Source organism: Rana temporaria, chromosome 2 (assembly GCF_905171775.1).
Source record: "Rana temporaria chromosome 2, aRanTem1.1, whole genome shotgun sequence".
NCBI lineage: Eukaryota > Metazoa > Chordata > Amphibia > Anura > Ranidae > Rana > Rana temporaria.
The window spans coordinates 439,785,079-439,801,831 of record NC_053490.1 but is presented as its reverse complement, the minus strand read 5'-3'; the positions used below and the strand labels follow the sequence as shown (position 1 = coordinate 439,801,831).

The following is a 16,753-nucleotide window of genomic DNA, read 5'->3' as shown; positions in this document are numbered from 1 at the left end:
ACCACTTTAGCGCTGAGGCTTTTTTGGACAGAACCGGTTAGCTCACCTAATCCCAAGGATGTGGAGGCAAGCTAAACCATGACTAACACCTAAGACACTGGCGGAAAAACTGAGGTACTCCTCCTATGGGAGGGGGTTATATAGGGAGGGGCATTTCCTGTTTGAGATTGCCAGTGTCTACACCTGAAGGTACTCCATATAACCCATATAGTAATGAATGCCGCTCTGTGTCCCGTGATGTACGATAAAGAAATAAAAACCAAGCCCACATTTTCTTACCGGAATGTTTCATGTGCAGGAATTTCTGTCGTTGATGATATCCTTTCCATCTAGCCTGGAGGAATGTTGCTAAAGAGAAAGGGTAAAGTATTGTGAGCAACAATAAACATCAATTACCTTTTGTATCACTTGACCCTCCCGCCTAGATTGTAAGCTCTAAAGAGCAGGGCCCTCTGATTCCTCTTGTATTGAATTGTATTGTATTGTAGCTGTACTGTCTGCCTTCATGTTCTAAAGCGCTGTGCAAACTGTTGGCGCTATATAAATCCTGTATAATAATGTCTGCTGACCCCGACATCCAAATAAACTCTTAATCCTATGTTTTTAATGTAAGATGAGAAAAATTAAAGTGAATAGCTAAATGGAAGCTGTAACGATTTTGCAGACATTTCTATATCTTCACTGAACACTTCATGAAACAAACAATACTGCACAATAGGTGCAAAAAAACTACTAATAAACAAAGCCTATATACAGGTGTATATTTATAATATATCTTAAAAAGCTATAAAAATATTGTGTTATAGAAATGCAATGAATCTTTCATATATCTATTCATCTCCTATTACAAGGGATGTTTACATTCCTTATTATAGGAATAAAAGTGATTATAGCGCAAGAAATAAAAAACCCAATGGTGATTAAATACCACCAAAAGAAAGCTCTATTTGTGTGGAAAAAAAAAAAGACAAAAATTTCATATTGGTACAGTGTTGTATGACTGAGTAATTGTCATTAAAATTGTGAGCACCGAAAGCTGGAAATGTATCTGGTTAGGAAGGGGGTTTAAGTGCCCAGTGGTCAAGAGGTTAAGCAAAACTTTAAACATGACAGCAAAATATACATACCTATGCTGTGCTTCCTCACTTCTAAAGCATCCTCTGTTGCAAAGAGGGTTTTGGGAAACCGAATGAATATCTTTGTCCTTAAAAATAGCATGGAGATGTGTCAGTTATGGTCCACCACAGACCAGCTCAAAACACAATCTATATTAATTTAGCATACCTGCCCATTTTGTACTCTTCTGGTTTATACCCTAGACTCTTGACCAAAACAGCCACACCATCCATTGCACGACCATCCCAGTTAGGCCAAGTATCAGGGCAAAGAGATTTGTACCTAGGAAACCAGATTATTAATACAAGCATAATAATGTGGGGCAAATGCCTCCCATACACAAAATTTCACTTGTTCTCAATTAACCTTTGTAAGAAGATATCATATTTTCGCCTATATGCAAATCCAGCTCGGCGTACGCGTACATTTTCAATAAGTCCCAGATATTTCACCTGGTGTCTGATCAGCACTTCATCAAAACGAGCTGAAAGAGAAATAGGTGTAAGGAAGAGCTTTTTCTTGAAGGATTAATGCAAGAGTATGAAAATGTTTTTCTTTAAAATTTAGTGGGTGCCTTGGATAGTGCATTGCTCTAAATGGGTGAAAATCCAAATTGGGTCCTATATGATTAAACAAAACCATCACAATTTTGAATCGCACATTTGGGGGAAATTGAGGAAAAAACTGAGGCGCCAGAAAATACACACTGGCAATGGATGCACAGTATGAATATAATTGTGCACCTCTTTATGTCCTTAACAGTCAGTGGGGCTGCTTTCATTGATGCGATTTGGCCAAATCGACAGCTATTGCCGGCAATGGTATCCTGTCCAAATCGGTGAGACGCCGCACCAATTCCTAAAGTAGTTTCTGTACTACTTTTGGCGAATTCGGGTGCGATTTGTATAGACATCGGTGCAGGAACCCAAACAGAGGTCTCTGAAATCGCCCCCAGAAGTCAGACTGACATGCGGGAATGAAATTGTGCGATTTCAGCTGAACTTGCATGATTTCAATCCCGCTGTCAGTGTAAACCAAAAAGAAAGAAAAAATTGAAGGTGCTGCCATTAGCAGACACTCAAATGTGTAATTTAGACAGTGAAAAAATGTTAGCAGTTGCTATAACTAACTTTTAACATGTTCTGTGTATTGACCAACAATCTTCTTAATATTAACCATTCAGAAATAACTGGCATTAAATACTTTGTACACCAAAACATCTAAATCATTTTGTAGATATTACACTGATTAACACTTACCTGGTTGTTTGGCATCATTTGGCTTTATGCATCGTACGTAGGAAGGCTCCTTGGACATAAGAATTTCCATCAGCTTTGAGAGGCTAGTTTTAAACTGTGTTGCTGCCTGAAAGATGCGAAACAAAATATGTTATAGCAATCCAAGCTCATGACAAGGACTTTAAGGCAATGTTTGACCACCACCTCAAACACAGGCCAGGCATGCATAGATGCATTGCTTCATGATCAGCAAGGAAAACTACAAAATGTCCAATAAGTTAAACATTCTTAGAAATTGAAACTTGCCTTCGAGAAAATTAAAGCCACGCCCAACAGAAGCAGATCTCCTCTTATTCTTAGGCAGGCAATACATGGAACCTGACAAGATTCGAACCGTGTATGGGCAGGCTGAATGTACAAAGTTGATCGATCAACTTGGGTACAACCAGCATGCTGGGTTTTGCCTGCGATAGCCGCTAGCAATAATCACCCTTTCCCATCTAGATTTTTGAAGGGCAGTGCAGTGCAGGTGCACCATTGTTTGAGCTTGTTGCCATCTCCGTGCAATTAGAGTCACCTACTGACTACATTAGAGGAATACTGCTCTGACCAAAGGGCAATACCCCATACACTCTTGAAGATGTATTCTCTGTTGCTGGCACCACCAGAAGACACTACTTTGCCCTTTCTTGAGAAATGAGAATCAGACCTGGGTAGGACGTTTACAACGGATCAGTGGACTAATATCATTCAGTTCGCTTTAAAGTCCTCGATCTACAGTATACAGGAGTCCAAAAAAACTTAAAGATTCTTACTCGTGGTATTATATACCCCGTCCCTCTTGCATAAATATTTTCCGAATACTTCAGCTGGCGATGTCAGGAGGAATGGAGAATGTTGTTACACATCTTTTGGTCCTGCCCTAAACTCTCTACTTACTGAAAAGAGATTCAGAGGATTACCCAAAAATTTACAGATTATGTCATACCGGAAGACCCACTTTTCCCTCCCTCTAGGCATTTCCAATATGCCTGCTAAAATCAGTAGTCTGCCACGTCCCTAATGTTGCCAAATCATGTATCCCTCGTACCTGGAAAAGCCCCCAGCCAATGGAATGTGGCTCAAAAAGGTTGAGGAATAGAACTTGGAGGACATTTTGGAACATATTTACATGTTCTGAGAAGGGCAGGGCCCTCTTTGACATGGGTTAAGCCGGATGTTAGGAGGCCTTTATCACCTTCCCCTGGGTCATAACATTATTTTGCCCACCCCTTTTTTTACTTTAATTGCCCCACCCCCCTTCTTTTTTTCCCCTCTTCCTCCCATATAAAACTACGGTGGTGCCCTCCTTGATCATAGGTCTACACTGGAGTAGCTTTTATCATGATATCCTCATCCATGTGATACAAGGTACTACAAGACTATAAGAATGTCCGTTTACTTTTTGAATATTCATGGTCCCTCCACCCTCACACTACGGCATCTCTGCCAGTCCTGACAGCGACCTTGCTCTCTTTTTTTTAGTATACTTGTGTTTTTAGTTCATTGCTATTAAATTGTATTCATTTAATGCCTGTCAAATACTGGCAGTTGTGTATTGTACCTATGTATGATGCTTCTTTGGACCAGTATCTTGATTATTTTGGAAAGTAAGATAATTCAAGGAGCTGTGATAAGAGACACAAGCTATATTTTTTTCTTTCCCCTCATTTATGCAACCAAGGTTCCTTTAAACTAGGACTTTAACCTGACTTCTTAGGTCTAACTACTGAAGAGACTATGGGGTTTATTTACTAAAGCTAGAGTGAGAAATTTCAATTAAGTTTTGGCAATAAAACCTGGAAGCCGGTTGGTTTCTATGCAGAAGTGTGACTAATTTTGCACTCTCTAGCTTTAGTAAATAAACCCCTATGTTTAAATGTAAACACATTTTATGTAAAGCGATCGCTTTCTGTTGCAGCACTTTGCCTACGGTTTGTAAGGGCTCATGCACACAGGACATTAAAAAAGCAGCATTAAAAACCCGCTGTTCGCCTCGTTTTTAAATAGCGTTTATGGATGTTTTTCGATTAAAAAAAAAAAAAAAAAAGTGTTTGTTACAGCGTTTAACAATGTTTTTCATTTTTTTTTACAGCTCAACAGCCTCTGCTCCTGGACGCACAGGCTGACATTTTTTTCTACTGCCCCTAAAATGTTTATGCCTTCAAACGCCTCACAGGCTAACATGCAGGGGCGTTTAGAGGCAGTTAAAAGACGCCCCTAACAGCAGCTGTAAAAACATCCTGTGTGCATGAGCCCTAAGAAATCAAAACACAGACCTAAGGCAAGGAAAAAAAGTCTGTTCTATTGAATACTAAAGTTTTCAATAATGTTTTAGTGGTTGTGCTTTGTTTGTCACAATGCCAGTCTAAAACAACAATGTGGTTGATCAATCTTAAAATCTTAGCGCAGGTCTGACAGGGGGATGATATAAATGGTCAGATAGTTTTGAAGTAACAGGGAGAGGAGTGGAGCAGAGCTAGTGAGAGCTGACAGGCAGGGAGGGGGGAGGAGGACAGAGAAAGACACAAACAAGCTGCAGATAGCAGCGGATGATGGAGGCACGTACGCTGACCACAGTGTCAGGGCTCAGCAGCCATGATACATCATGGTGAGGGTACAGAGGGGAAGGTAGAAACTGCCAGGATCAGCCAGATATTTCATGTGATACAGGGGGCCAAATGACACAGCACAAGCACTGTGCTGTATAAAAAGGGAACAGGATAATTTTTTTTGTGGGTTAACAAATGCTTTAAAGTGGATGTAAACCTGATTCATGAAATTTGAGCTGGGCACATATATCTGCAGTATTTTGTTATCTCTTTTCAATGCCAAGTCTCTTACTGAACGGTTCCACTGTTATCAGCCTGAGAACTCCTGACACTCCTGACATATTTTTTTACTTTTTAGACAAAAGCAGCCTGAATCTTTTGTCAAAGGAGGTTGCTAAAATCGAGTAGCAGAGAGCAGCTCCTATTACAAAACAGCTCTGAGAGTCTCTGCCTATGAGGAGAGGGGGTGTGTGCCTTTCCTTCAATCAGCAATTTTAGCTATCTTGGCTGTATGCCCAGACATCACACTCTGTGTTAACCAGGAAGAGAAAATCTAACAAAATCTGAACTTTCTTAACAGTATATAAATGAACACAGCAGATATACATATAAAACCTATGTAGGGAGATTTGGTTAATCTCTGTATCATATGAGGCTGCTCACTTCACTTGGTGTATGGAGGGTTAACATCCACTTTAAGCAGAGATAAACACTGCAACAATAACAAGAGTTACATTCATTAAAAATACACAATATTTTTCAGATAAGGTTCACTTATACCGTTTTTCCCCTTTAAGCTGACCTTAGGGGCGGGCGGGAAAGCCATCCCCGCTGGGAGGAATCTGGTAGGCTGGTTGTACCCAAGTTGGTCAATCGATCAACTTGGTACATTCAGCTTGCCCATTACCGGTTTTAATCTCGGCCGGATCCTGCGGAACTGGCTGAGATTTGAACTGTGTATGGCCAGCCTAATTTTTATTTTTAGATCACTGGAATTCCGGTTAATCCATACCGTCTCTGGCCTTTTCTTGTCCGTCAGTTCAGACCTATTAAAGCACTGATGAGCAATCGGGTTTCCAGAGTCGCACATTACCTGTGAAAAAAGGGGTCATATTACTAGGGGCAGAAAGAAGGATTTTCACACCACACATTTTATCTAAAGGCAAAATGCCAGACAAAAAATACTAAGTGAACCATTAGACATGGTTTCCGGCCTATACTCACCTCCTTCAGATTGCGAAACAGCAGATCATTGTTTTTATCAAGGAACCCTAAAGAAAAGAAAGGATGTAAAATACCCATTATTACTTTTGAAATAATTATAACAGCACTGTCCTCCATTAATGTTTTTTTTTTTTTCTGAAGATTGAAAGTTAAGAGAAGCAGCAATGAAAGGCAGGAGCCAGCAGCAATGCGCATTGCAATCTAGAAATGCTGAGGTAAGAATCTTAACAAATTTTTATAAATAATTTACTGGGGAATGTTGATTTTAAACGTGCTCAATGTGTGAAGCTGCTAAAATATATATATATATATATATATATATATATATATATATATATATATATATATATATATATATATATATATATATATATATAGGTTTAATAGCATGCATCAAATTTCAGTCCTTGGAGGTCTGCATTTCAAATCCTTTATTTTCTTGTGGGCTGTATAGATCTGTGGTTAAGGTCAATAATAATTCATATCCAGCAGATATGTAGAATTCCGGTCTGGGTCGGAGGAATGGCATATATTGGATTAAAGTTACTACATTGCCTGTAATAGCCAGTATTTTTTTGTCCTTACGGTTTACAGTGGAATTTATGTGCATACAAATGACATATGCATTAATAGGTATCAAAAAATCATGCCAACTAAAAATACCCCAATGTAAAGTGCATATATAAACGTGAATGAAATATAATATGTACAAAAGTCTGAACCACAGTTTTAATTGATAAACTCCACAAAGGTGCTCAGTGTCCAAAAAGATATATTATTGCGTACACCCAGAGTCATCCACCACCAATTACACTAGCTGCTCATCTCAGTCATGAACACTCAGCGGCCACTTTATTAGGTACACCCTGCAAGTACCAGGTTGGACCCAATTTGCCTTCAGAACTGCCTTAATTCTTTGTGGCATAGGTTCAGCAAGGTGTTGGAAACATTCCTCAGAGATTTTGGTCCATATTGACATGATAGCATCACGCAGTTGCTTCAGATTTATCGGCTGCACATACATGATGCGCATCTCCCGTTCCACCACACCCCAAAGGTACGCTATTAGATTGAGATCTGGTGACTGTGGAGGTCATTGGAGTACAGTGACCGTATTGCCATGTTCAAGAAACCAATGGCTAGATGATTTGCGCTTTGTGACATGGTGCATTATCCTGCTGGAAGGAGCCATCAGAAGATGGGTATACTGTAGTCATAAAGGGATGGAAATGGTCAGCAACAATACTCAGGTAGGCCATGGAGTTTAAACGATGCTCAAATGGTACGAAGGGGCCCAAAGTGTGCCAAGAAAATATCCCCCACACCATTACAAGAACCACCACCAGCTTTGATACAAGGCAGGAAAGATCCACACTTTCATGTTATTTACGACAAATTCTGACGCTACCAACTATGAATGTTGCAGCTGAAACCTAGACTCATCAGGCCAGGCAACATTTTTCCAAGCTTCTATTGTCCAATTTGTGCGAGTCTGAATTGTAGTCTCGGTTTTCTGTTCTTAGCTGACAGGAATGGCACCTGGTGTGGTCTTCTGCTGCTGTAGCTCATCTGCTTCAGGATTTGATGTGTTGTGCATTCAGAGATGGTATTCTGCACACCTTGGTTGTAACCAGTGGTTATTTGAGTTACTGTTGCCTATTATCTGCCCATACTCCTCTGATCAACCAGGCATTTTCATCCACACAACAGTGGATATTTTCTCTTTTTCTGACCATTCTCCGTAAACCCTAGAGATGCTTGTGTGTAAAAATCACAGTAGATTAGCAGTTTTTCAAATACGCAGACCAGCCGTCTTGCACTAATGACCTTGCCACATTCAAAGTCACTCCCCTTTCTTCCCCATTTTGAAGTGTGGTTTGAAAATCGGCCATCAAGTGGTCTTCACCACATCAAGATGCAAGCAATTGAACAGGTGTACCCAACAAAGTGGCCAGTGAGTGTATATTCAACATCTTGTCCTTTAACCAGGCTGCAATAGCTCTCCAGACCTCTCCAGATATGCTTAGGATCTTAAACACCACCAGGGATCTCCACACTCTCCAGTAGAGGTCGACCGATATGGATCTTTCTCTGGCCGATGCCGATATTTAGAAATCGGGGCGGCCGATATATGATGCCAATTTTTGAGGCCAATTTTTATTTTTGGGCAGGTGGCACTGGTTGACACTGGCTCATGGCACCAACAGGCAACACTGGCAAGTGGCACAGATTGGCAGGTGGCACTAATTGGCACTGGCAGTTTGCACTGGATGGCACTAGAAGGTTGCACTGGAAGATGGCACTGATAGGCACTAACAGGTGGCACTGGCAAGTGGTACTGATTGGCAGGTGGCACTGGATGGCACTAATTGACACTGGCAGGTGGCACTGGATGGCACTAATTAACACTGGCGGATGGCACTGGCAGGTGGCACTAGTTAGAACTGGCAGGTGGCACTGATTGGCACCAACAGGTGACACTGGCAAGTGGCACTAATTGGCACTGGCAGATGGCACTGGATGGCAATTCGCACTGGCAGATAGCACTGGATGGCAATTGCAGGTGGCACTGGTTGGCATTAGCAGATGGCACTGGAAGGCCACACCACGGCGTGTGAAACTGTATGGAGAGAGATGAGCTCACAGATTAAGCATGATGTCAGAGGTGGGCGAGACCTGGGGTGGGCGGGACCCAGCAGCTATCCAGCCAATGATCAGGCCGTTAAAGAAAGGGGCGGGCCACATATATGTAGCAGCCCGCCCAGATCCCATTGGCTGGTGTTGGATCGCTGGGTCCCGCCCACCCCAACATCCAACCTCAATGACAGCTCCCCCCTCTCTCTCCCCAACGTTTCACACACCGCGGCGCTGCTCTGCAGACAGAGTGTGGAGCAGGGAGGAGGAACCCCACATTCCTCCCTGTTAAATAGCGGCCTAATTGGGAGAATAATCGGCCGGTGCCGATTTCACCAAAATGGCCAAATATCGGTCGATCTCTACTCTCCAGAAAGCAATTAACAGTTAATTGCTTTCAGGATAATGTGGAGATCATATGACATCCTCGACTTTGTGCGGTAATATCTGAAAGATGCCTGCAGCTACAGGCATCATTCAGATATCACCGTCTTCAGCTGGTGATTCTCTGTACGATAAGAACGATCAAAGCGGCAGTTCCGCCGCTTAATCCTTCTTATAGGCAGCGGGAGGGGACCCCCCCCCCTCCCGCCGCCATCCGGTGCTTCTCCGAGCTCTCCCGTGCCATCGCATCGGGGGCCCAGAGAACGAATCGGCCGGCGCTGGCTGGGAAGCATAGAGATGACTGGTGACCAGATTTTTTAAGTACTGAAGTTTGGCGCCATTCCATGAGTGTGCGCAATTTTAAAGCGTGACATGTTCGGTATCTATTTACTCGGCGTAACATCCTTCACATTATACAAAAAAAATTGGGCTAACTTTACTGTTTTGTTATTTTTCAACTCCTGAAACCGTTTCCCCCCCCCACAAAAAAAGGCGTTTGAAAAATGATTGCGAAAAATACAGTGCGAGAAAAAAAAGTTGCAATGACCGCCATTTTATTCCCTAGGGCAGTGATGGCGAACCTTGGCACCCCAGATGTTTTAGAACTACATTTCCCATGAAGCTCCACTACACTGCAGAGCGCTTGAGCATCATGGGAAATGTAGTTCCAAAACATATGGGGTGCCAGGGTTCGCCATCATGGCCCTAGGGTGTCTGCTAAAAAATATATATATATAATGTTTGGAGGTTCTGATTAATTTTCTAGCAAAACAATTTTGATTTTTACATGGAGAGAAGTACCAAAATAGTCCCAGTGGGCAAGTGGTTAAAAACAGGGAACGTGCAAAAATGCATGCACATTTGTGTGAACTGGACCTAAAAATTCAACATGGCCACGCAGATTTGTCCCTGAAATGCATTTACACAGAGTTAGGGTTCAACACCACACAACTTCCAAAATTACTGTGTGCACAACTCCATTCCCAGTACAGTCCACACTAATACACAAACAAGGCAATACCACCCTAGTTACAGTGACGGTCTACTCCTAGTTTACCCAAGGAAATTACAGAAAGGCTACTAGGGTGCTGTAAGATACAAATATGCACACATGTGGTTGCTCCTCAACAATTAGGTGACAATTTTATGTGCTACCCACAACCTACTGGTAGCATTACCATCTTCCCCTTAATAGGTTTCATGCAGTCTATCCGAAACCAAGATTCCTGGCCCCTCTGTCTTGGCTTGATACTCTCTCTCACAACCTCTCTCCTCCCCTGCCAAGAGCTAATCCCTCGCTTCTATAACACATTGTTCAAAAGGTTTTCATCGTACACTGTGCCAATGCCCCACGAGATTGTAATACAGACCAATGTTACTGTAAGTAATGCATCGATCATCATATGGACGAATACAATGCCACTGCGTACATTTCTTTTACCCACTTTCATTACAAAATGTAATTGTGTGCAATATGTCGACTATTACAACGAGAGATTTGTCACCCACTGTCACGCTGACTGTCATCATGCCAATGACTTTTTTTACCCATGGCTCTCAGTCTGAATTTAAACCTGTCAAGGTAGAGTTACTTAATGCAACAAGGACAGATTAATGAATATATATATATATATATATATATATATATATATATATATATATAAAATTTAACCCATACAAGGAAATAAACATAGCTAAACTCTAGATTTAAATATGACTCGCTTACTGAACATAGGGTGTTTATTGGAGAGTGTGCATATTTCTTTTAAGCAGATGCCTGACTGAAAATGCCATTAATAATGAATATACTTAATTTGTCCAGTAAGCATGATTAGCTCTAAATGTCCTTCTGTCTCAAGAAAACAATGCTCTTGTTGAAATGACCAGATGTCACAGGGACTTTGATAACATAGTATATATTCCTGCTGAAACTAAGGGCAGGATGGGTGGATGCTCACTCGGCAGTGCCAACACTGGAGGCTAAAAAATCCTTACTCCGCATGACCGCTAATGCAATTTACCTACTACACTGTAGTTCACTTCCCCAGCATAATGCAGCAAACGGAATTCATCTCTTCCAAGCACTTTTCGGGTTTTCTGGTCTCCAAGTTTGTGCCTGTAATGTAAATAGCAGCAAATAAATGAGGCAAATCTCATATAGGGATAGGCTTGAAAGTTGAAGCAGTCATCTAATTAAAGTGGTTCTAAAGGCTAAAGTTTTTTTTATGTTAATGCATTCTCTGCATTAGAGTGATATTAAAAAAAAAAAAAGGGTACAAATATCAAACAGCAATTTCTATTTTTAGATGTTGGATAATCTAAAATTAGGATATATTGAGGAAATATTGTAAACTTTCCTGTTCTTATGTTCTTTCCTTTTCTTATGAAATAAGGCAACAAATTATATATATATATATATATATATATATATATATATATATATATATATATATATATATATATATATATATATATATATATATATAACAAAAAACAAACATGTTACACTTACCTGCCCTATGCAATGGTTTGCACAGAGCAGCTCCGATCCTTCTCTTCTTGGGTCCCCTGCTGACGCTCCTCCTCTTTCTTTAAGCTGCTGGCTATGGAGGCACTCATGCGTGCCCACTCCATGCATCCATAAGAAACACAGAACAGGGCCCAGCAGTGATTGACAACAGCAGCAGCCAATTCGCTCCCGCTGTTGTCTCCCAGCCAATGAGAAGGCAGAGACCCCAGAGAGCAGCTGCTCTAATGCACATCGCTGGATCGCGATCAGGCAAGTATTAGGGGGGCCGCGGGAGGAGCTGAATGCTGAACGTTTTTTACAACCACTTTAAGGTTGTAAAACCACTTTTAGGTAAGAAAAAAATCTTTCGAGGTTGCTCCTCCCCATCACAATCCAGCGTTGTGCCTGAGAGCAATGGTGTTCTCCTCTAAGCAGCGCTAGGTGTGTCTATAAACACGCGCAGCCTGGCTCGGGAGCGAACCTGCAGCATCTGCCCCCTCAGCAAATGGTTTGCTATGGGGGCAGATGGAGTGGAGAGCTATATAAAAATAAAAATAGTAAAAAAAAAAAAAAAAAAATTCTGGAAAGATTTGACTTTTTTTAATCAAAGAGTTTACAAGCAGTTACAGGCGTTTGGGCTTTTCAAATGCCTCTGAACATCCGTTCTGAATGCATTTTTTGCTTTTCAAAAAATGCTTCTAAAAACTCTGCCGCCTATAAACAACCTTGTGTACATGCACAGGGGGTCTCCCACTCCCGAACGCCCCACTTCCGAAACTCCTACTTACGAACGGGACATATCTGCCATTCTGCACATGTGCGCCCATTTTCAACGGCGAGCGCGACGTTTCTCCCGTTCTGCGCATGCGCGGCCATTCGACAGAACATCGGAAAACATCGTAAAATGACGTAATTGCCGTAAATCGACTTAACAAACCTAAAGTCCCTAACTTGTTCATAAGTCGGGGACCCCCTGTACTGTAAAAAGAAAACAGAGGAGTTCAGGGGCAGCTGAAAAAAACACCCAACTGCTCCTAAACATCCGTTTACCAGCAGCAGCGTACATGAAGCCTTAGGGCCAGATTCACGTACCTGCGGCACAGCGTAACGTAACCCGTTTACGGTACACCGCCGCAAGTTTTCAGTCTAAGTGCCCGATCCACAAAGCACTTACCTGGAAACTTGCGGCGGGGTATCGTAAACACGGACGTACTGCGCATGCTCCGGTCGCAAGTTTCCCGACGTGCTTTGCGCGAAATTACGACGCGCCAACGTGTTGAGAATCGCGACGTGCGTAACGTACTTACGTCGGGAAAACAAAAAAAATTCAAAAGCGACGCGGGAAAGACGGGCATACTTTAACATGGTGGAGTAATTTTACACCATGTTAATAGCAGCCCTATCTTTGCGACGGGAATCTAAAACTTGCGACGCCGTAACGACGGGAAAAACCTTTGTGGATCGCCGTAACTGCTAATTTGCATACCAGACGCTGGTTTACGACGCAAACTCCCCCCAGCGGCGGCCGCGGTACTGCATCCTAAGATCCGACAGTGTAAAACAATTACACCTGTCGGATCTTAGGGCTATCTATGCGTAACTGATTCTATGAATCGGTCGCATAGATACTCAGAGATACGACGGAGTATCTGAGATACTCCGTCGTATCTCCTTTGTGAATCTGGCCCTTAGTCTAATAAATAAGTGACTTAACTTAAGTCAGTAGCAAAGAAAATTAAAACAAAGTATAAATGTTGTCCACTCCATTGAACAAACCCCTTAGCGGTTTACCTTTTATTTTCAGGCTGCATGGTCTTATTTGTGCATATTTGCCCAAGGAAAAAGGAGCCTGCTGCATTGCTTAAGGTGCTGGTATAGAAATACAAGTCTCCTACCTCTGAGGGATTGAGCACAACCCACAGAGAATAACCTGTCTTATGTTAGCAGAGTGGCAAAACTGTTCCTTTCTTGATTTTATGTTATCTTGATTTTATGTTAATGGGATTCCTAAGTGTTTCACCTGAGCCTGAAGTGGGACCTTTCAAACCCATTAAACGAGTTGTGTAATAACCGTTTAAAAACACCCCCTTGATATTATCACACAGTACTTTGGGAAACATCCTGTTCATTATTAAAAAAAGAAATAAGCAATTGACCTAAGGGGAAGAACAACGGCCAACTGTAAAAAATAGGATTTTTTTTGTACTCACCGTAAAATCCCTTTTTCTATCGTCTATGGACGGACACAGCCTTCAAAGTCTTGACATATGGGACGTCCCCAAGCAGTCAAAAAATGAGGGGCGGGAACAGTATCAGTAAAAACAATTTAACTTCACCCCAAAACAAGCAGAGCACCTCAACGGAGGAGTTGCAACTTTAAACAGCCGTCCGCAAAACCTTGCGGCCGAAGGAAGCATCTGAAGATGCACTCGCATCAATCTTGAAAAATTTGGAAAAGGTGTGAACGGACGACCAAGTCGCCGCCTTACACACCTGTGAGACAGACGCTTGATGTCGGAAAGCCCAGGAAGCACCAATTGCCCTGGTTGAATGTGCCGTGACCTGAAAGGGGAGCGCCCACCCCTTAAGAGCATAGGCCTGTATGACGGTCTGCCTGATTCACCGCAAAATGGTGGCCGACGAGACCGCCAGACCCTTTGTGGACCAGATACCGACAAAAAAAGTGAGTCAGACGTCCGGAAACGGAGCTGTAGTAGACAGGTACACCCGCAAAGCACGTACCAAGTCTAAAAGTATGCAGCGCAACCTCCTTAGGATATGCCAGTCGAGGACACAAGGATGGAAGTACAATGTCCTCGTTAAGGTGAAAGGCCAAAACCACCTTCAGAAGAAACAAAGGTTGCATGTGCACACCACCTTATCCTTATGGAGGACCAAGTATGGCGACTTGCAAGACAAGGCCGCCAATTCAGAAACATGTCTGACAGACGTAATGGCCACTAAAAAGGCCGTTAAAGCCAGTGACTGTAAAGCAGGATGAAGTATGGGACCCTGAGACAGAAGGTCCACCCGCATTGGCAGCCGCCAGGGTGCATCCGCCACCAGGCGCACAAGATCAGCGTACCAAGGACGCCGGGGCCAATCTGGAGCGATTAGAATCATCGAGATCCCTTCAGCTTCCACCGATAAAGCCGGAACACTTCTTTCCGCCCAATGCAGGATGTGAGTGACCTCGGACACTGCAGCCGAGCTCCGTGTTCCCCCCTGATGGTTGACATAAGCCACCGTCGTGGCATTGTCTGACTGGATCCTGATCGAGCGACCTTGCAACCTCCTCGACCACGAGGAGAGGCATAGCCTGATCGTCCGAAGTTCCAGGACATTGATCGGCAGACAGAATTCCTGTCAAGTCCAGCGACCCTGGGCCGACTGGACCCCCCAGACGCCTGCGATGCCGGTTTGTTCGTCTTATGCACCCAGGGACGTTTCCGTCCCCCAGCTGAGCCTTCGTCAGCCTGGGAAGGTCTACCCGCAGGCCCTGACTGACGAAAATAACGCTTCTGCGTGGGAAAAGAAGGACCCGGCTTACAGCACTGCTCCTTCCCCTTGGTGGACTGAGGGAGGAGAGTGCACTTACCTCCAGACATCCTAAATAATGTTGTCCAGCGAGGTAACAAAAAGTCTCCCACCTTTGATGGGTAAATCTGCCAGGGCTTTTTTCAGCAGACCAGCATTTCAGCCAAACCAGGCGGCGCAACACTACCGCAGAAACAGTGGCTCTGGATATCAAGGGGACTGCATCCAGGGTAGCATCACAGATGTATACAAGGCCCTGGACCAACTGGTCGGCCAGTCTAACATATTCAGGAGGGAGCCGATGCTCCTCCACAGTCTGGTGCAAAACCCTTGCCCATTCAGTGAGTGTCTGAGACACCAAGGTTGCAGCCAAAATAGGCCGCAATGCAGACCGTAGCATGGTAAACATGGAGCGGGTCACCGCATCGGACCTCCTATCAGTATTGTCCATGAAAGCAGGGGTCCCTTCTATAGGGAGAGTGGTTACCTTGTTTAACCGAGCAACCGGGGGGGGGGGGTCAACCACCGGAGGAGAAGCCCATTTTTTCAAAAGGCTATCCTTAAAAGGGTAACGGACCGCCAGGCGCTGAGGGACCACAACGCTCCCATTCCCTATCTTATCAAAGAAAGTAACATAAGGAAAAGCTTTCAGAGCGGTTAGATTTGTGTGCTAGAGACTTCCCAGGAGACAGACCCCCCCTCTCACATAAAGCAGACCCCGGCACCCCACAGGTACACCCCTGTCGCAGCGGGCCCTAGGGCAGGAGGGAAAAGGGCGAGCAGGAGAACCCCTTAGTCCCGGGAATGCCCAGCTGTTCCATCACGCCAAGGCAGGAGGAACCGTACTTACCCATCCTTGCAAGGACATGCTGGCGCGCCCCTGACAGACCCACAACCGATGGTACGGAGTAGCTGTCGGCCCGGTCCACTGAGTGAGACAAAACAGCCCAGTCATGTGTGGACCCTGGAGCAAAAAGCCCACCGGCCACCCCAGGAGTCATGGGGTATGTCGTGGCAGACCCAGCGCTTAGCTAAGGTGCGCTCACGCTCGATGGCCAGACTGGGAAGATTACAAGGATCTATATATCCAGCCTGTCGCCCAGCCGGCAGTTGATAGAAGAATCTTGGGCCCAAAGGAAGCCACGTCCTTCTCTGCTAGGCATAAAAAAAACTGAGGTTGCATGCTGCAGGGAGGAGGGTTATGTCTGGAGGGACCGCCCCCTGGGCGGGGCTGTTCAACTCTGTTAACATGTATTTAAATATCGAACATGTTCTGCCTAGTCCTCTGCTATGAACAGGAACATAACCCATATGTCAAGACTTTAAAGGCTGTGTCCGTCCATGGACGATAAGAGAAATATAAATTAAAATGTGGAAATTTTAACTGTGTTGTACATTGTGTATAAGTTATGTCACCTGTAAAGTCCCACACAGGTTTGTTTTTTGATTTTCTGTAACTTTAAGGGATGTTGGTGTCCAATAATATGATGTGGGCAATTTATACGCTATGTTGCCAAAAG

At 43.6% G+C, this 16,753-nt stretch overlaps 1 protein-coding gene across 5 annotated transcripts in view; it reads right to left on the bottom strand.

The window, feature by feature from the left end:
* MYO1C (myosin IC) overlaps positions 1-16,753 on the bottom strand; it is a 248,027-nt gene that overhangs the window by 54,105 nt on the left and 177,169 nt on the right. For all 5 annotated transcript variants that reach the window (XM_040338393.1, XM_040338396.1, XM_040338394.1 and 2 more), the window contains exons 15-22: positions 11,209-11,303; positions 6,170-6,216; positions 5,958-6,038; positions 2,376-2,481; positions 1,483-1,600; positions 1,285-1,398; positions 1,128-1,204; positions 280-348 (exon numbers count right to left, since the gene is read on the bottom strand). In XM_040338393.1, the coding sequence (XP_040194327.1) occupies positions 280-348; positions 1,128-1,204; positions 1,285-1,398; positions 1,483-1,600; positions 2,376-2,481; positions 5,958-6,038; positions 6,170-6,216; positions 11,209-11,303 (707 nt within the window). The remainder of the gene's footprint in view (positions 1-279; positions 349-1,127; positions 1,205-1,284; positions 1,399-1,482; positions 1,601-2,375; positions 2,482-5,957; positions 6,039-6,169; positions 6,217-11,208; positions 11,304-16,753) is intronic.